The sequence below is a fragment of the Schistocerca gregaria genome, chromosome 1 (genome assembly GCF_023897955.1).
Source record: "Schistocerca gregaria isolate iqSchGreg1 chromosome 1, iqSchGreg1.2, whole genome shotgun sequence".
Lineage (NCBI taxonomy): Eukaryota > Metazoa > Arthropoda > Insecta > Orthoptera > Acrididae > Schistocerca > Schistocerca gregaria.
In genome coordinates this window covers 759,439,508-759,461,588 of record NC_064920.1, presented here as the reverse complement: position 1 = coordinate 759,461,588, position 22,081 = coordinate 759,439,508, and the positions used below count along the sequence as shown (strand labels likewise).

Below are 22,081 nucleotides of genomic sequence, written 5' to 3'. Positions count from 1 at the left end.
GATACTGCAGCAATAAAATATATACGAGAGGAAAAAAATAAGACTTTATTTGTGAAGGAAATGCGCCATTTACAATAACAAAACACCTTGCACGCACAAGCGTCTGCAAACAGCAAAAATATGTCAGAGGCCTTAGGTGGAAGACTACGTAATACTTCGTAACAATAAACTGCTTCTATGAGCGTGACGTCACAACTGTTTACATTAGGTTCGTCTGACCAGGTGCCAGCGGACTCATGCGCTTGCACAGCTGACTCATCTATGAACAGTACCTTCTCCTGCTTCCTGCTACTTGAAGTGTGGCTGTAGCAGCAAGCAGCCAGATGCTAATGAGAAAAATTTTTCTTGCGTGCCATACCTGCCAGATTCGTGCATGTGCAGAATTGTCCGATCTGTAGTTGCGATGGGGTTAATCTCCATATGACTTGTGTTTGCGTTAAGTGATTTCACTGCTTGCTCTTCATTTACAGCTCCCATGTCAAATGAAAACAAAACTGGTTTCTGTGTCTGGGAGCTATCAAGTGAATTAAAATACATTCACGTAATTACAGATGGCAAAAATATTTTATTACTTTCAGTTTTCTGATTTTATTTTTCCAAGGTATTAGCAGTCAAGCATTAATCACCTTGCAGAACAATGAAGTTATTTCTGTCAGTTTGCTAAAGAAATTGCCTTTATTAATCTTTCCGCAGAGGTAATCAATTTTTTTGAAACGAAGTGTTTCATTCCACAATATTGGCTAGTTCCAAGTGTTCACTGAATTTCAAATGCATGTTTTCATCATCTGCCATGTATGGTATTATGCCATAATAAAGAACCAAACACGAAACAGTACAGTACTGGTAATCTAAGAAAATTTACGTCGCAAAGACCACACTGAAAAGCTTAATATCAGATGGAACCTACTTAATTGTGAATCTGGAAAAAAACCAATGTGCACTTCAAACTGAATTATGCATTTTAGTATGGTTTACCAAATTCCAATGCTCTTGGAGTATCCTCTGATGTCCTGTTTCTTTTATGGCGTAACGTAAGATCTCTTAGTGCTTTATACATACATGCAAGCTTCCTACACCACTGCAGCTACACACACGCAATAATACCTCTTTTCTGGTGCTCTCTGGCAACTGCTAAATTGAACCTATCTCCAATAGTCTCAGGATAGTATTGCGAATGGTAGTTTGAAAAGCGTTACTTTCAAAGTAATTTTTTTTTTTTATGCAAGATGAATTATGTTACGTGTGAGAAAGCGGGATGAATTTCTTAAATCACAGAGCGTTTAAAAATGATCACTTTGAGGACCATCCACCTACAAGAATTTCGAGCCCAGAAGACCAGACATTTATGTCATTTTAAATTTACTGGCACATTTGTGTGTTGTATCTTAAAGTATAACCCACACACAAAAAGAGCAATATTATGTGTGAAAGCTTAGCTTCTATTGTAACCTGTTAATCTTCAGGACCAATATTATATGTGAAAGCTTAGCTTTTATTGGGTTATACTATGTATGTTAATGTAAACCATTAACTTTTCCTCTTTGTGTGTTCGTACTACGTTACAGTGATCTTGCTATTGGCTGACTAGAACATATGTCCTATGCTCTGAATATCTGCTGTCATCAGCTGGAGAGATCACGTGGCATGAGATATGACTGGCTTACAGAAGGACATTCCAATCTTAATTTCAGTGCTCCAGAAATTAAAATGCTGTGTTTGGTGCAATTCGAATTTATACTTTCGTAATACGAAAATGTGCAGCATATTTGTTCCTGCAAACTTATCTCACATGTCCCCCCCCCCCCCCCCCCCCCCACACACACACACACACACACACACCACCACCACCACCACCGGGAAGCTCCATGCCAGAGTATAAAACATTAACCATTCAAAGGATTGATAAGTTTTACAGTTCCAAGGGAAAAATCTACGGAGAACCTACTGTCACTTAGCATGAAAAGGTGTGTTTCACCCGGAAAAAGTATATTTTTAAACGGGATATCGGGGAATTTTTTTCCTTGTCTGCGTACACACCTTGTTATAGCTGCTAACATTGTTTTCAATGAATTTTGTAAAATAAATAAGTTTGAGACAAACGTATTAATTTGACAAAGACAATATCTGCTTTTTAAATGGTTTAATGATACTGATTTTTCACAATGAGACTAATGTTTGTTACAACTATTAATAATATTATATGTTTTATTAATAAATATTTGTATTTACTTATGGCTCAATTACCATATTACCTACAGGTGACTGATTATGATAGAGTATGAATTATTCATGTGGATCAGCTAGTTTATTTCTAGTTTTTCTTCACTTGTCAGTAATGTGTTGATCTCTCCTGGTTCTGTTATATCCAACTTGATATTTATTTCAGCAATAGCATGTTCAACCTTAACACGTTGAGCCTTTAAATTTGTATTTATATTCAGAATTGGTTTTACTTATCTTATTATTCGCCTTATCTAACCTGGCATTCAATTCATTCAGTAACTCATCATCCTGAGGCTTTAAGTCTGTCAGAGCCTTCATTATACTGGGTGATTCAAAAAGAATACCACAACTGTAGGAATTAAAAACTCTGCAACGACAAAAGGCAGAGCTAAGCACTATCTGTCGACGAAACTATAAAGTTTCATTTACTTGTACATTTGTTCGCTTGAGGCACTGTTGACTAGGTGTCAGTGTCAGTTGATGCTAAGATGACGACCGCTCAACAGAAAGCTTTTTGTGTTATTGAGTATGGCAGAAGTGAATCGACGACAGTTGTTCAGCGTGCATTTCGAACGAAGTATTGTGTTAAACCTCCTGATAGGTGGTGTATTAAACATTGGTATAAACAGTTTACAGAGAATGGGTGTTTGTTCAAAGGGAAAAGTTCTGGACGGCCGAGAACGAGTGATGAAAATGTAGCACGCATCCAGCAAGCATTTGTTCGCAGCCCAGGAAAATCGACTCGCAGAGCTAGCAGAGAGCTGCAAATTTCACAATCAACTGTATGGAGAGTCCTACGAAAAAGGTTACTTATGAAACCTTATCGTCTGAAATTGGTTCAAGCACTTTCTGCAGCTGATAAGATTAAAAGAATCGATTTCTGTGATTTTATCCTTGCTCAAATGGAAACAGATGAATCTTTCGTTTCAAAGATTCTGTTTAGTGATGAAGCAACTTTCCACACTAACGGGAAAGTCAACCGTCACAATGTCTGTATATGGGGCACTGAGAATCGGTGGGAAACAACTCAGTATGAACGTGACTCGCCTAAGGTGAACGTTTTCTGTGCCATTTCAGCCAATAAAGTTTTTGGTCCCTTTTTCTTCGAAGGTGCTACTGTAACTGGACTACAGTATCTGGAGATGTTAGAGAATTGGCTGTTCCCTCAGCTCGAACAAGAAGCACAACAATTCATATTTCAGCAGGATGGAGCGCCACCACATTGGCACTTATCTGTCCGTAACTACCCAAGGCGATGGATCGGCCGCCAGGCAGCCCGTGACAGAGAACTTTATCACTGGCCTCCAAGAAGCCCTGATCTTACCCCCTGCGATTTTTTCTTATGGGGGTATGTTAAGGATATGGTGTTTCAGCCACCTCTCCCAGCCACCATTGATGATTTGAAACGAGAAATAACAGCAGCTATCCAAACTGTTACGCCTGATACGCTACAGAGAGTGTGGAACGACTTGGAGTATCGGGTTGATATTGCTCGAGTGTCTGGAGGGGGCCATATTGAACATCTCTGAACTTGTTTTTGAGTGGAAAAAAAAAACCTTTTTAAATACTCTTTGTAATGATGTATAACAGAAGGTTATATTATGTTTCTTTCATTAAATACACATTTTTAAAGTTGTGGTATTCTTTTTGAATCACCCCGTATTTTCCATACTCCTAGTCAGCACTGGCATATAATTAGAACAGTAACAGGTTTACAACTATTTTTCTTCAATTAACAACTGTTAAAAGTGTGTATAACTTAGTTTAAAAAGATGTTACACTTATATTATCAACAAAACACGCACTGTCACCAGACAACCAAAAAGCTTAAGCTGGCTTCAATACAGCTCACTTAACTTAGTTGAGCAGCTCACTGTGCTGATATGCTGATAATGAGATGATTTGCTGCATTCGGAGAAACCGGGTTGGTTTGGATTGGTGAGAAACTGCCATTGATACACCACTACTTGCTGTGTTGTTATGGAGACCCAAGAACACACTCATCATCTGTAGTAGCTGTTGGCTCAGTCTTTAGATTTGTGGTATTTATAATTTTCTGCCAATAGCTTTGATTGTTACTCATCACTGAATTATTTCTTCTTAAATGCTTGACTTCCTATTCTTGTATGTAGTTACATAGTACTTCTTAACGTGCTATTGTTTAGTTGGTTTTCAGTGATAACAACAATAACTTCCCAGTAAGTCTTGAATTAAAATTTCAATTTTTTCTTGATTAATTCCTGGCTTCAAGTTATTGTCAACATTCTTTACCAATTTGACACTGTTAAAGCATTAAATATTCTGGGTCCAGTCACTAGGGAGCCAGAATGTAATGTTACCTACATTGAGTGTGTTGGCTTTTGTAGTTTTAATTTGCAGCTGAGCTGTAGATAATTAATAGTATTTAGTTTGCTGAAGTTCTGGTTCATGACTCTGTAAATTTCTCAGACTTCTTTTCTTCTGCAATCTGGAATCATGCTGAAAGTGTGATGCTTTATTGTAACATCAAATTCTTGGAACTAAATTGCAGATTTTCTTCAAAGACATTCATCATATATTCTTTGATAAAAATGTGACAAATTCTAATGCACGGAATTGCGGTGCCCTCACTGGAAGAATCTTGGCCCTTGTTGACCAATATCTGCAACCAATTGCCCATAAACGTAGCTACCCACATTAAAGAGACCAACAACTTCCTGCACCATTGCTCTATCATCCCAACACCCTTATCTCTTGGGTCACTTCTCATCACTGCAGATGGAACCTCCTTGTACACCAGCATCTCTCATGCCCATGGCCTTGCTGCAATTGAACACTACCTCTCCCAGCGCCCTGCAGATTCCAAACACACCACTTCATTCCTCATACAGCTACTCAGTTAAATCCTAACCCATAACCTCTTCACCTTTGAAGGGAAGGTATACAGTTAAACTCGTGGCACAGCCATAGGCAACCATACGGCACCCTCCTATGCCAACCCTAGTTTCCCAAAACCCCAAACCCCCTGGTGTGGTTCAGGTTTATTGATGACATCTTTATAACTTGGACCCAAGGCCAGGACACCTTATCCTCATTTGTCCACAATGTCAACACCTTCCTCCCATCCACTTCACCTCGACCTCCTCCACCCATCGTGCCACCTTCCTAGACGCCGATCTCCTCCTCTATACCTCTGTCCACATCAAACCCACCAACAATACCTGCACTTTGACCTTCCTAGACGCCGATCTCCTCCTCTATACCTCTGTCCACATCAAACCCACCAACAATACCTGCACTTTGACAGCAGCCACTCCTTCCACACCAAAAAATCCCTCCCATACAGCCTGGCCAACCGTGGTAGATACACCTGCAGTGGTGAAAACTCCCTCACTCAGTATGCTGAAGGCCTGACAAAGGCATTTGCGGACAGGTAGTATCCTCCAGGCCTAATACACAAACAGTTCTTCCAAGCAGTAACCCCACACACACCTGATCCTCACATCCACCCCAAGAACCAACTGCAAAGAAGCGGCCCTCATGTCACCCAGTACCAGGTCATCACTGAATGCAGTCATGTCATACACCTGCTCTGCTGCAGCCACTGCACTGTGCTGTTCATTGGTATGACAGCCATCCAGCTTTCTATCAAAATGAATGAGCACTGCCAAAGTGCTGCAAAAAACAAGGTGGACCCCCCAGTGGCACAAAATGCGAGATTTCAATGGCTGCTTCACTTCCCGTCACATCACGATGCTTCCCAAAACCACCAGCTTTTCTGAGCTGCACAGATGGGAGCTATTCTTACAGCACATCCTCCGCTCCCGTAACCTCCCTAGTCCAAACCTAATGTAACTCGATGTCCCCTCACCCAGTTGTGTGTGTGTGTGTGTGTGTGTGTGTGTGTGTGTGTGTTCCTTAATCCGAGAATGTCACTATCTAATTCTCTCCAGATCTGACACAATCCTGTCATCAAATTTTACAGTCTTGTGCTGTTTCTTCATGAATCATTACCACCATTGTTGCACTGGGGGGATTTACTCCTTTGTATCCTCATTATTCCAGCCTAGGATGACAATGCATGGAGAGTGCACAGCCATCCATGTAAGTATTGCATGTAGTGCACTTACTGCAGTTGCCGACCTGCCTTGAAGACACATGGTGTCCCTGCAGTATACTTAACAAAATCGTACAACAGATGCACTCTCCCGTATTAAATCATGATAGTGTTTATAGTTCACTAAGACAGTAAAATAGACGTAGGTTTACACATCACTCATCTAGAGTGACATGTAATTTGGTAATATTTTGTATGGATTTACATACAGAATAATATGTGTTGCCATAAAGCTCTTTGTGTTGGTTTACACATCACTCATCTAGAGTGACATGTAATTTGGTAATATTTTGTATGGATTTACATACAGAATAATATGTGTTGCCATAAAGCTCTTTGTGTACAAATGAAAATGTTTCAAGTAGTTTTAAATAATTTTATTCATGCTGGTATATACTTTTAGTTCCTCATAGATATGTACGACAGTCAGTATTATTTATGCAATTTTAACAGGAAATTGTATACGAAGTGACTCATCAATATGAATTCTGTCACTGTGCGAGTAATACTGGTTCACTCTTGTGTATGCTTCTTGTCCCTGCTTGTGAAAGAAAACTGTTGTGCAATTAATGACATCCCTCTTGTATGGACTACACTGGGGCCATTCTTTTGATTCACCTACATATACAGCAGTACAATTAATTTAAAGAACTATATATAAAGTGAGAGAAAGAAAACTGGCGTTCTACGGATCGGAGTATGGAATGTCAGATCCCTTAATCGGGCAGATAGGTTAGAAAATTTAAAAAGGGAAATGGATAGGTTAAAGTTAGATATAGTGGGAATTAGTGAAGTTCGGTGGCAGGAGGAACAAGACTTCTGGTCAGGTGACTACAGGGTTATAAACACAAAATCAAATAGGGGTAATGCAGGAGTAGGTTTAATAATGAATAGGAAAATAGGAATGCGGGTAAGCTACTACAAACAGCATAGTGAACGCATTATTGTGGCCAAGATAGATACGAAGCCCACACCTACTACAGTAGTACAAGTTTATATGCCAACTAGCTCTGCAGATGACGAAGAAATTGATGAAATGTATGATCAAATAAAAGAAATTATTCAGATAGTGAAGGGAGACGAAAATTTAATAGTCATGGGTGACTGCAATTCGGTAGTAGGAAAAGGGAGAGAAGGAAACATAGTAGGTGAATATGGACTGGGGCAAAGAAATGAAAGAGGAAGCCACCTGGTAGAATTTTGCACAGAGCACAACTTAATCATAGGTAACACTGGTTCAAGAATCATAAAAGAAGGCTGTATACATGGAAGAAGCCTGGAAATACTGACAGGTTTCAGATAGATTATATAATGGTAAGACAGAGATTTAGGAACCAGGTTTTAAATTGTAAGACATTTCCAGGGGCAGATGTGGACTCTGACCACAATCTATTGGTTATGAACTTTAGATTAAAACTGAAGGAACTGCAAAAAGGTGGGAATTTAAGGAGATGAGACATGGATAAACTGAAAGAACCAGAGGTTGTACAGAGTTTCAGGGAGAGCATAAGGGAGCAATTGACAGGAATGGGGGAAAGAAATACAGTAGAAGAAGAATGGGTAGGTTTGAGAGATGAAGTAGTGAAGGCAGCAGAGGATCAAGTAGGTAAAAAGACAAGGGCTAGTAGAAATCCTTGGGTAACAGAAGAAATATTGAATTTAATTGGTGAAAGGAGAAAATATAAAAATGCAGTAAATGAAGCAGGCAAAAAGGAATACAGACGTCTCAAAAATGAGATCGACAGAAAGTGCAAAATGGCTAAGCAGGGATGGCTAGAGGGCAAATGTAAGGATGTAGAGGCTTATCTCACTAGGGGTAAGACAGATACTGCCTACAGGAAAATTAAAGAGACCTTTGGAGATAAGAGAACCACTTGTATGAACATCAAGAGCTCAGATGGAAACCCAGTTTTAAGCAAAGAAGGGAAAGCAGAAAGGTGGAAGGAGTATATAGAGGGTCTATATAAGGGCGATGTACTTGAGGACAATATTATGGAAATGAAAGAGGATGTAGATGAAGATGAAATGGGACATACGATACTGTGTGAAGAGTTTGACAGAGCACTGAAAGACCTGAGTCGAAACAAGGCCCCCGGGGTAGACAACATTCCCTTGGAGCTACTGACGGCCTCGGGAGAGCCAGTCCTGACAAAACTCTACCATCTGGCGAGCAAGATGTCTGAGACAGGTGAAATACCCTCAGACTTCAAGAAGAATATAATAATTCCAATCCCAAAGAAAGCAGGTGTTGACAGATGTGAAAATTACCAAACTATCAGTTTAATAAGTCACAGCTGCAAAATACTAACGCAAATTCTTTACACACGAATGGAAAAACTAGTAGAATCCGACCTCGGGGAAGATCAGTTTGGATTCCGTAGAAATGTTGGAAAACGTGAGGCAATACTGACCCTACGGCTTATCTTAGAAGCTAGATTAAGAAAGGGCAAACCTACGTTTCTAGCATTTGTAGACTTAGAGAAAGCTTTTGACAATGTTGATTGGAATACTCTCTTTCAAATTCTAAAGGTGGCAGGGGTAAAATACAGGGAGCGAAAGGCTATTTACAATTTGTACAGTAACCAGATGGCAGTTATAATAGTCGAGGGACATGAAAGGGAAGCAGTGGTTGTGAAGGGAGAGAGACAGGGTTGTAGTCTCTCCCCAATGTTATTCAATCTGTATATTGGGCAAGCAGTGAAGGAAACAAAAGAAAAATTCGGAGTAGGTATTAAAATCCATGGAGAAGAAATAAAAACTTTGAGGACATTGTAATTCTGTCAGAGACAGCAAAGGACTTGGAAGAGCAGTTGAACGGAATGGATAGTGTCTTGAAAGGAGGACATAAGATGAACATCAACAAAAGCAAAACTAGGGTAATGGAATGTAGTTGAATTAAGTCGGGTGATGTTGAGGGTATTAGATTAGGCAATGAGAAACTTAAAGTAGTAATGGAGTTTTGCTATCTGGGGAGCAAAATAACTGATGTTGGTTGAAGTAGAGAGGATATAAAGTGTAGATTAACAATGGCAAGGAAAGCGTTTCTGAAGAAGAGAAATTTGTTAACATCGAGTATAGATTTAAGTGTCAGGAAGACATTTCTGAAAGTATTTGTATGGAGTGTAGCCATGTATGGAAGTGAAACATGGACGATAAATAGTTTGGACAAGAAGAGAATAGAAGCTTTCGAAATGTGGTGCTACAGAAGAATGCTGAAGATTAGATGGGTATATCACATAACTAATGAGGAAGTATTGAACAGGATTGGAGAGAAGAGAAGTTTGTTGCACAACTTGACCAGAAAAAGGGATCGGTTGGGAGGACACGTTCTGAGTCATCAAGGGATCACCAAGTTAGTATTGGAGGGCAGCGTGGAGGGTAAAAATCGTAGAGGGAGACCAAGTGATGACTACACTAAGCAGATTCAGAAGGATGTAGGTTGCAGTGGGTACTGGGAGATGAAGAGGCTTGCACAGGATAGAGTAGCATGGAGAGCTGCATCAAACCAGTCTCAGGACTGAAGACCACAACAACAACAGCATATAAAGTGTAATATTAATGATGATGCAAACATACTAACTGTGGGCCCAAGCTGCTCAATTGTACCAGCCACAGCACAAATGGACATTCACAAACTCACTGACTTTGAACTGTCTATCTTAATGGCACATAAACTCTAATTGTGCAGCTTCAAGCTAACTAATGCAACCAGCTAAAAATAGACATTAATGATCAAATACTAAATGATACACTTTGTGAAATTCCTTACAGTCAAGCTGGATAACAAGCAAAAATAGTCAACAATAGAAATAACAATCAAGAAGCTAAGAGTATAATGTTCTGTTCTTGCATATATTCTAATGGTTTCAGCGACAAGAGAAGCGGCGCAAAACTGGACTGCGAACTTCACACTTCTCTTACTACAGTTGACTTACTTGAAAAACACACACACACACACACACACACACACACACACACACACACACACACACACACACACACTAGAAATAACTTGGTACCCTCATACTTTCAGATCAGTTCAGGTACATTTTCATTTCCACAAGTTTCATATAAGCATACAGTCTCTTGCAAGTCAACTATGCCAATAACCATCTGTTACTATTGACTATAATTATAATGTGGTGGGTTTAATAACCACCAGAAATTCAAAAACAGGTCTTGCTTCAAGCAAGTCTAACACCAAGATTAAGTAAGAGCCTCTAGACATATCATGTTTCAATTGTCTATAACAATAACAGTTATTCGATTGCCAAGGAATAATACGTACTTACTCCTTACATCCTCCATACAGGTTCTATGCCATGAGCGGCAAACACTTGTCAGCGTCGCTCGTCTGACGTAACTCTTGTTTTCCCATGATAAACGTCCATCCTGCACACACAGACTTGTGTTGCACAGTAAATAGGCTCTCTCTCTCTCACACTTATCTTTAAAACATCGCGTGTTCGAGGTGGCAGAAGGTCAAGTGGTTCCAAACTTTATGTGTAAATTCTCGAATCACTACATATCCCCTTCCTTAGATCAAACATGCAATATTTTATATGTAATTACCATGTACATTAATATCGCATAGGATAACATTTCATCTTTTTATATCAATAAACATAAATACTCTTGTTCTTATTGCTTGGTCGTTCCTTTTTTCCAGTCTACTACTAGTTATAAAATGTGAACCTTTCAATGCACGTTGGAGTTAGCTCTCTTTTTCCAACCATTAATTTCAGGTGTCATGGACCCTTGAATATTTCATCCTTTGCTCTAATTCTCTGTAATACCTCTTTAGTACATAATGGCCTCATTACTTATAGTTTTCTGTAGTAACTCTGGACAAAATAAAATGTTCCTATTGACACTCATAAAACATAATAATGGTTGTGAAATATAGAATTCAAACTTACCGGAATAATTCCTACAAAATGTGTGACTTCTGTCACGATACTGTCATTTTCTCCTTTGATCAGCATCTATACCTTACACGTGGGTTGACCCTATTAGTGACTTTTCTCCTTCCGTTTCGGTAGGTACGCTGCTTTAAATTCCTATTCTCCTATGGTGCCCCTGTCCGACAGTATAGGTCAGCCTTTCTTAAGTCTGCCTACCTGCCCTTTATATCCAATAAATGCTGGGTGCAACCTCCTTATCCTTTATGAGTAGGCCTCTAGATTCATTACTCAAGTATACATCTTTATGTGCACTATGATTAAATATCCTCTGGTAAAATTACGAAATCTATTTCACACTTCACACTCACTTTTTAATACTTCATTTAGTACCCTAGAGTCCTCCTCCTACTTTTCAACTTTTCAACTTTTATATTCTTGGTATGTACTCTACCTCTATACACTATTCATACAAATGTGTTTACTTATGTTACAAGAGTCCCACTATCCTCCCAGTCATGAAAATATTTGTCAGGCTGACCTTCCTTAACAATTATCACAAACCCTTCCTCTCTGGCTTATGCTCTCCTTAATTACTCACGCTCCCTACTTAGGTATACTCGATGTAAAATAAGCATAGTTTTTACTTATGCACACACACACACACACACACACACACACACACACACACACACACACACACACACGTGTGTACAATGTACAACTTAGCCGGCCACAATGGTTGAGCGGTTCTAGGCACTTCAGTCTAGAACCGCGCAACCACTTTGGCCGCAGGTTCGAATCCTGCCTCGGGCATGGATGTGTGTGATTTCCTTAGATTAGCTAGGTTTAAGTAGTTCTAAGTTCTAGGGGACTGATGACCTCAGATGTTAAGTCCCATAGGAGCCATTTGAACCATTTGTAGAACTTATTGGAAACAACGGAAAATGAGAAAGACTTCTGTGAAAGAAGTAGTTGAATATGGAAAGAGCAAAAGATAGATAGGTACTCAAATGAGAAGTAAGAAAGGAAAAAGTAGAAATGCTTGCTAAGGTCAAAGAAGTGTAAGAAGATAGCCTCAAAGACAGGAAACCCTTCCCACCTCCCTTCCCCAGGATCCCTACCTCGTCAGTACTCGAGTCAAAAGCCGGAGGAGGTATGGTGTTAATTCTCTCTTACAGAACGGACATTCTCCTTCACCCCTGAGGTCCACAAAGAAAAATCTTAGCAACATCTATGGAACAGCAAATGGTGAAAAATCAGTCACACTTGTTTGCGAGGGCCGTTTGGGAGGTGTGGTGTGTGTTCTGTTTAGCCATATTCGTACTTACACTACCCACCTCTCCAAAAACTAATAGAAACCCTCCCCTATAGATCACATCTCATAAAAGGTAAAAAACATTCTGCATTACATATAAAATTATGTATCATATTATCACAATTATGTAATGATTCATACAAAATCATATTTTCTATTAATACAACATTCTTTGCATTTTATTAATCTGCACCAAGGTGTGCATAGATCAACTGGATAAGAGATTACTTTAAAAGAGCAGCTTAGGCAAAAATAGGACCTAACTATACGTGGAGAGCCTCGGCTGCTGTTGGACTACCACTGACTAGAGCGTAGCAGAAAGGCGACTTAATGGGCACAGTCTTCTAACAACCGAGGACTACTTTTCCTAATGGTGGCTGATAGGACAGTATAAGAAGTAGAGTGATAGCGTAAGAAGTAGGGGAATAGCGTAAGAAGTTGGGGTAATTCAGTGCAGGAAAATTTTATTGCAGAAGAAACACCGGAAACAACTAGGGATCCGATGGCCGTCACTCCGCCTGTCAACACAGAACATTAACGTCCCTGGGAGACAGATGTGACTCCGTCCAGATTCCATGGATCTGACCTTAACCTCACTTGAGCAAGTGCAAACAAGTACTTCTTGTTAAATTTTGTGTGAAAGTCTCCGCACGCAAAACAATCACCACTTTATTCGGTAACACAACATTAGGCAAAGTTATTCTGTTTTCTATTCCATCCTTGATAAATTTGAATTCTTCCGACATGTGGTCCATAACCTTACCAGCATCATTACGTTCGGAAAAAGCAACCATCCAAAGGTTTCGGAGATTATATGCTTGGTAACTTCTCGATCTTTAATTAGTTCAAATGGTTCTGCCAAACTATGTACATTTAAAATGTCAAAGTTGACTATTTTTTCTTTAAAAGTTCGTTCTATATTATCTACTCATGAACTAACAACGTGTGTAGTAACACCTGGGATTTTCGACTGAATAATCATTATTACTTCCTTCGGTCAATCTGTGCTCTATTTCAAAGTATTCATTTCCCGTCTTACGGAACTGTGTGAAACAATTTCCCTGGATGAAACTTCCTGGCAGATTAAAAATGTGTGCTGGACCGAGACTTGAACTTGGGACCTTTGCCTTTCGTGGGCAAGTGCTCTACCATCTGAACTACCCAAGCACGACTCACACCCCGTCCTCATAGCTTCACTTCTGCCAGTATCTCGTCTCCTACCTTCCAAATTTCACAGAATCTCTCCTTCAAACCTTGCAGAACTAGCACTCCTGGAAGAAAGGATATTGCGGAGACATGGCTTAGCCACAGCCTGGGGGATGTTCCAGAATGAAATTTTCACTCTTCAGCAGAGTGTACGCTGATACGAAACTGCTTGGGTCGCTCAGTTGGTACAGCGCTTGCCCACAAAAGGCAAAGGTCCCAAGTTCGAGTCTCTGTCTGGTACACACTTTTAATCTGCCAGGAAGTTTCATATCAGCATACACTCCGATGCAGAGTGAAAATCTCAATTCAGAAATTTCCCTGCCTTGTTACTAATGGTTGCTATGGCAACTCACAATATCTTTTTATCTTGAGTTTGTTTGAAAATTCCTCTTTCTTCGAGTCCTAATCACGCTTATTTTGTACTACATTTTCACTCCCTGTTGTCTTATGGAATGATGTTCTAGGGTGGTAAGGATATTGGATAAAGTAGATAGCCACACATTTTTCAAAGACCTCTTCACAGTAGTTAGAATTGATACACTCATTTCCTTGCAGTTTACCCCATGTTATTTGTTGTTAGTGATTATAATAATCTATTTTTGATGCATAATTTTGTTGGAAAATTCTGTTAGTATGTAAATAATTTAGGAGTAAAGGAGACCACTCACCAAGAACCAGCAGAAGCGCTGAGTAGTCAAGAGGCACACACAAAAAATAGAAAACTTGCTAGCTTTTGGAGTAATCCTTTTTCAAGGTGGAGGAAAAACACACACACACACACACACACACACACACACACACACACACACACACAGAGAGAGAGAGAGAGAGAGAGAGAGAGAGAGAGAGAGAGAGAGAGAGAGAGAGTCACAGGTCTGCATGGTGTCATCTGGGCACACAATGGTAGTGGTGCAATTCAGCATAGGGTGGATGAAGTGAGTGAGAGGCAGTGGGGCTGGTAGCTAGCGGCTCATGGGACGCAGCTGGTTTGCTGGCTAAGAATGCAGGAGAGGGGAGTAGCAGCTGCACGAGCTAGTCATGTGATGCACAATTGTCAGTGCCAGTGGGCAGCAGAACATGGTGAAGGTGATCATTCAATATCATCCTGGAGTGAGACAATTGAACCTTATCATTCATCAGGCCTTCTGTATCCTTTCTCATGCCGTGAAATGATGGGCATGCTATCCAAGATCCTTTATGCCCCTTGTAAAGTGATGTTCCATCACCCAATGAACCTACATGACATCTTAATTCTTACCAGTCCACTCCTTGCCTGTTGCCTCACGGACCGTATTCCTGTATAAGATCAAGGTCCAAGACCTGTCGAGACCTGTCCAATCCACCGACCCAGCTCTTTCTACCCTAGTCCTGCACAGGTTTATCCTACCCCATCAGAGGGCAGCCCACATGTGAAAGCTGCCATGCTATACATAAACTCAGCTACAAACACTGCACAGCTTTTTATATCAGCATGACTAGCAACCAGCTGTCTACCAGGATGAATGGCCACTGCCAAACTGTTGCCAGTAACAATGTTGACCACTTGGTGTCCTTTGTTTTGTTTTATTTTGGCTTGTGTGATGAAAAGACTATACATATGTATTACAAGGTAAAACAAGTTACTCATTACAAATAAAGAGAAAAGAAATTCTGATGGCAGACTGGATTTCGATAATAGGAATAGAAGACAGGAAAATTGGAGGAGAATATGAACTCTGGGATGGAAGAAAAGAGGAAGCCCCCGAGAGAATTTTGCACAAAGCACAATTTAATCACTGCAAACAGTTGATTTAAGAATTATGAAAGTAAGCTATGTATGTGGAAGAGCCCTAGGGCATCACAAGATTTCAAACAAATTATATAATGGTTACATATAGATTTTAAAACCAGACTGTAAACTGCCAGATATTTGTAGGAGCATATGTGGACTGTGGCCATAATTTAGTAACTAAAACTGAAGAAATTGCAGAAAGATAGGAAATTATGAAGATAGGACCTTGATAAGTTGAAAGATTCAGATATTGTTGGCACTTTCATAGGAGAGAAGCTGCTGCAGCTGCGGAGGAATAATGATAGTGTGTGTAACCCTTGAGTCCAGATTGTGAAGATATCTTCAATGAACCTGACTGAGATAAGGCATTTAGAATCTCGAGTGGCTGGGAAGGCTTTGTCCAGATCACTCATAAGTGGTTGGCATATAAAAGGGCCCATACAAGCACATATGGCCAAGCCATGGATTTGTTAAACAAGCTAATATATGAGGGTGTCATGTATGCCGCTGGCTATAACACAATAGTCTCTCCACCTCTTCCAAAGTGATAGTCTGCCTTCCACCTAATCTACAAGATATTCTTGTCCATTTCAGATCATACCTATTCTATGCAACCAAACAGCACGTCCTGTTTCAGTCATGTCACACGTTTATCCTAAATTGTCCCAAGGTGGGTTGTGTGTGAAAGCAATCATGTACCGACACTGCTGTAACTTCTACATGGCCTTTTCTGTGGCACATGACCACCAACAAACAGTCTACCCAAATGAATAGCCACCACAAAGCTGTTGTTGTTAAATGCACATAATCTAGACATTGATGGCTCCAGTATGCGCAGGTATCGATATATCTGACTGTACATGGAGTGCATAGGGGCCTGAAGATGATATTAAAAGATGCCAAAACTGCTCGTCTAAATAAAATAATGCCTGAAAACGTGTCTCTGTTTGACGATTTTCCTTGGTAAATAAAACCATGGTTTAGAGGAAATACTATTTCTTTCATGTGTTAATTGTGCATTATTGTATTGATATATTGATTTTCAGGCCTACTTTCAAAATTGCTCTATTGAGTTTGTGAGTTTATCTGCACTAGAGGTAAACTGTACAGTGTCCTCAAACAGCATAGGCTGTTTAGATACTGACACACATAGTTTCTTCATTTTTGTATTTAAAGATTCTGATATTGTATTGCAGGACAATTGAGAATAGATTTGGTGACAAGTAACTTCCTTGTGTGATTATTTCCAATTCTGAAATTCTCACTATCCTGAAGATGCCTAATTAAAAGTATAGCATTACCATGTACAGTGTGTCCCAGGAGGAATGGTCAGTATTCAGCATTATGATGGGAACAAGCATTAGAAGCAGAATAGTGTACTAAACAAGTGCTCATAGCTCTTGAGGTATGCATTTCAGAGCCCATACTTACTAGACATTTTTTTTCTTGTTTTGGTCCATATTAGTGTCTTCATGGAAAGCAAAGATCTTGGAGTAGAAGATATTTGTTTCACAGTATAGAAGAGAAAGAAATGTCAATAGCTCTTAAGGCATGACTCTTAGAGCCCATGTTTTCTAGATCTTTTTGCTTCGAGTAATCATTCCTGTCATATCCCTGAATACTGACCATTCCTCCTGGCACAATTTTTATATTCTTTAGTTACCTTGCTTCTCAAAGACAGTCAGTACAGATTTTGTTGAAACTGAGTCAAAAGCTTTCTCAAAGTATATGAACCCTATAAAATAGTAATGATCTTTAATTTGATCGATAACTTGTAAATGGCCTATTGGGCAGAACTTGACTTTGAAACCAGCTTGTTCATTTTCCCAATTAAAATCTAAGGTTTGTTATTGATAATAATTGTAGTCAAGATCTTGTACAATACAAACAGAATGCTGTTGGGTCTATAAAGCTGCCTCCCCCTTTTGTGAAGGAAAATAGTTACACATCTGAAGGGCAAAACTGTACTAAAAGAAGGGATAAACTGATACGGCCCATTTTCAGTCATCAAGGAATAGTTAATTTGGTAATTAAGGATAATGTAGGGGTATAAAAATTGTAAAGGGAGACCAAGGCTTGAATATAGTATCTGTGTTCAGATGGGTGTTCGTTGCAATATTTTCACAGAGATAAAGAAATTTTCCTAGGATACACTGGCATGAAGAGCTGCATCAGATTGAGGACTGCAACAATATACAGTACGTGTGTGTTTTCATGGGCACTGAATATTAAAGGTATTTTTCCTAATTTCAGTACAAATTAACACTCTGCAAACTTTCTCGTAATACCATGCTGCAATTAAACATTGACCATCTACATCTACATCTACATCCATACTCCGCAAGCCACGTGACGGTGTGTGGCGGAGGGTACCCTGAGTACCTCTATCGGTTCTCCCTTCTATTCCAGTCTCGTATTGTACGTGGAAAGAAGGATTGTCGGTATGCTTCTGTGTGGGCTCTAATCTCTCTGATTTTATCCTCATGGTCTCTTTGCGAGATATACGTAGGAGGGAGCAATATACTGCTTGACTCTTCGGTGAAGGTATGTTCTCGAAACTTTAACAAAAGCCCGTACCGAGCTACTGAGCGTCTCTCCTGCAGAGTCTTCCACTGGAGTTTATCTATCATCTCCGTAACGCTTTCGCAATTACTAAATGATCCTGTAACGAAGCGCGCTGCTCTCCGTTGGATCTTCTCTATCTCTTCTATCAACCCTACCTGGTGCGGATCCCACACTGCTGAGCAGTATTCAAGCATTGGGCGAGCAAGCGTACTGTAACCTACTTCCTTTGTTGTCGGATTGCATTTCCTTAAGATTCTTCCAATGAATCTCAGTCTGGCATCTGCTTTACCGACGATCAACTTTATATGATCATTCCATTTTAAATCACTCCTAATGAGTACTCCCAGATAATTTATGGAATTAACTACTTCCAGTTGCTGACCTGCTATTTTGTAGCTAAATGATAAGGGACCTATCTTTCTATGTATTCGCATCACATTACACTTGTCTACATTGAGATTCAATTGCCATTCCGTGCACCATGCGTCAATTCGCTGCAGATCCTCCTGCATTTCAGTACAATTTTCCATTGTTGCAACCTCTCGATACACCACAGCATCATCTGCAAAAAGCCTCAGTGAACTTCCGATGTCATCCACCAGGTCATAACATGATAAGAGCCCTTTTCGAAATGGTCTGTTGTTGTTGTTGAAGTTATTAATATTAACAATAACAGTGGCTGTTTAAAGCTTATTCTTTAGAGGGTTCATCATATGTTGGTAGATTGTCACGTAGTGGCCTGATCTGCTAAAGGATGATAACAGGTAAAGCCATTGTTTGCTGTCAAAGTTCTCCAACTTTGAATTAGTTTATTGTGCTTCACAATTTAAATATTATGATCTCAAAGCTCTAATTAAGGTTTTGTCATTTCATATAATGGTGTATCAAAACTACATTGTTTCAATTCATGATTACAGAACTATGAATAATGTGTCACTATGTAAATCTTCTGCATTAATGTTACTTATTCAACAAAAATGTTGATGATCATCGTCTTTCAATCCTTAGACTATATCTGCAATATAAGAAAAAATAGGTTGCTACTGACCATAAAGATGACACGCAGAGTTGGAGATAGCCACAACTAAAAGACACTTACACGTTATCTTTCGGCCACAGCCTTCATCAAAATAGGAAAGATCACACATTCATTCACTCATGCAAGCACACCTCAGGCATATATGACCGCCATCTCCAGCAGCTCGGACCAGAATGCAATTCGCACGTAGAAAGGGAGCAGCAATCCAACCTGGAGTTCCCATTGTTAGATTACATTTAGTTTGTTTTGTCAGTGGAAATGTTTTACTATACTAATTCAAATTTTATGCAATAACATTGTTAGTACAGACTTATTAAACTCTTTAATTTTGAGTGGGAGAAACCTGAAAATTAATAGAAATATTTTGATGGAGTAAAAACACCATCCTGCATATGCTACCATTCAAATACTTTGTCAGTGAGATCCTGAAAACCTCTTTTGTAGAGTGGCCAAGTTAAGAGGCTTAGGTAAACGTGTTGTATCTTTTAATTTTGAGGCAGTACACTGTAAACCTTTGGCTGCTGAGTTACTATTCTCTTCTGCCAGCATTAACATTTTGTCAGTTCGTGTTTTTTTTTATGTATTATATTAATCCCCTTTTTTCTGCTACCTTTTAACAGACTATACAACTGTGAGAGCACATCATCCTGACCTTGACATTCATAGAAATATTTTGATGGAATAAAACGTCATCTTGATGTGATAATGATATTTCAGATTATTATTTAGATTGCCTACTTTCACTTCGAATTATGCACACAAAAAACACGTTGGAGACTAAAGAAGGGGCAGCTGCCACTCACCACTATCCCATATTTTGCTTACAAATTCTTCAATGTGCAGTCATTTCAATGCAAATTTTCCACTACAAAATCAAGAAACTAATTTATGACTTAAAAAGTTGTCTCATATTTTTCTGATTGCATCTGAATGCTTGACACTAACCTCCTAAATCAATTGATGTTGTTACAGTTTTAATGACTGTAGCTTAAACCCCAAACTTAATATACTCCACTTGTATGTCTCACATGCTGTTTTATATGCTTACAGGACGATTTGTCTGCATTACGGAATCACCTGCCCTATGTATATAATTACTTAATGAAGCCATAGGAAAAGTTTGGCTTCATACAAGCTGCTTTTATTGAAGAGTCACATCTGTGTGGAGTCCAGAATGTGCTTGTGACTGACATGCATTTGTGCATGCAACTTCTGTAATACTGTTGTACACTACATTAGTGTGTTTGTGTAAGACAATCATGTGAAAAAGACATGTTGTAATGATGAATTATGCTTTGGAAAATATCATCTTGGGACTATATATGATAGTGGTTTTACATAAATATTTAATAGTTGACAAAGTTAAGAACATCATTTTAATCTAAAATTATAACTGCAAAAATGACCAATATGGTTACTTTACTTCAAGTAATATTTATTCATGTGCATATGAGGCTATGAAACTTGGCTTGTCCCATCTTATACTCTTGTGATAATGTTGTGTTCTGTATTAGTGTGGTATAGGATTCATTTTTGTAGACAATCATGTGAAAAATGGTCTGTTAACTACATGGAAATATTACTTTAATTACCTGACTGTTTTGCAACTGTCGTGTATTCCATGTGGATAGCGCTTTTACATAAAATACTCAATAGTTGACAACGTCAAGCTCATGATTTTAAATTAAAATTTTTATCTACAAATTAAAATTTATTTATGTACATACGAGATGAACTAAGTAGCTTGTCGTGTCCTGTTTTATACTTGCTTCATAATCGGTGATTTCATTTACCTAAAATGTGTCGTTTCTTATTTTTGCTACAAATTTAATAATTTTATAGGCATTGTGAAGTGAAAATATTTTACAAAGCACTTGCAAATTAATGTTGTCAATGTAAAATAGCTTGTTGGATTTATAACATGTGATCAGTGGATGTTATAGAAATCCTAGAAAAGTGAATGACACTGCTGTACCGAAGGCTCGTAATAAGACAATCCAATAAAAGCTATTGCAATACTGTAAAATTTAGTTAAGTATGTTATTAACAAGATATTACCTGAAACTATATTTTCTGTATAAGGTTTGTTACTCAGTTCAGTGATTGACATGGCATTCTGTTTGTCCAAAGCACATGTTGTATCTTTGAGAGCTTGTTACTGACGATAAAATAGCTATTATGTAGCTGAAAGTTTCAAACATCATCAAGACCATTTAATATGTGTATGTGTGCATGTGTTTTACCTGCAGCCCTATGGAAATACATTTTCTTACTTATGACAGATCAATAAAGACTGTACATTTTCCTAGTACTGTAGTTTTTCATAGTAGTCAACAGCATGTGTAAAATTGTTACAAAAATTCTGAAAGATTAAATATTATGCATACAAAACTAAGCTTACTTTATAACTAAAACTTAATCAGTTTTTCCAGAACACTAGTGCTCCCAACAAAACTGTTCAGTCATAACTAAACTGCAACTCTGGCTAGCGAATTACAGAATGCAATACAAGGTTAAATCTTTAGTTATAAATTATCCTGACTCCACAATTGTTCAAGGAACCTCTACTGTTCCTTGTAAAGGACCATACTGACCTAGGCATGGGGGATTCAACATACTACTTGCCTGGCGTCTCAAGTTCTTTATACATTCTATTTTTTCCTCTATTCCTACGCTATCATCAATATAATTAACATGCATCACACTGTAGCTAAAGAATTAATTCATCTATTACTTATTGTAACATCCCTGCTGTCTATCAGACAACACATTAACACTGTGGAGATCAATCCCAAGCATAACTGGGGCCGCAACTTTGCGTTAAAAAAGACCACGCCCAAGTATAAGTCAGCTGTAGTTTTCTTGTCGCGCAAGACATCTGTTGCTCAAAGACTGGACTCATTGCATATAAGAACTATGTACGGACGTTGGAAGGTCGAGAAAGAGAAAATTCTCAATAACT

The 22,081-nt window shown here is 38.9% G+C and overlaps 1 protein-coding gene across 3 annotated transcripts in view; it reads left to right on the top strand.

The window, feature by feature from the left end:
* Positions 1-21,524, top strand: part of LOC126267979 (centromere protein I-like) — a 351,312-nt gene extending 329,788 nt beyond the window's left edge. For 2 of the 3 annotated variants that reach the window (XM_049973330.1, XM_049973337.1), the window contains exon 17: positions 20,170-21,524. In XM_049973330.1, coding sequence (XP_049829287.1) covers positions 20,170-20,232 — 63 coding nt within the window. In that variant the 3' untranslated portion in view covers positions 20,233-21,524. The remainder of the gene's footprint in view (positions 1-20,169) is intronic. The other variant, XM_049973346.1, reaches the window with a different exon arrangement.
* Positions 21,525-22,081: the final 557 nt, after the last annotated feature.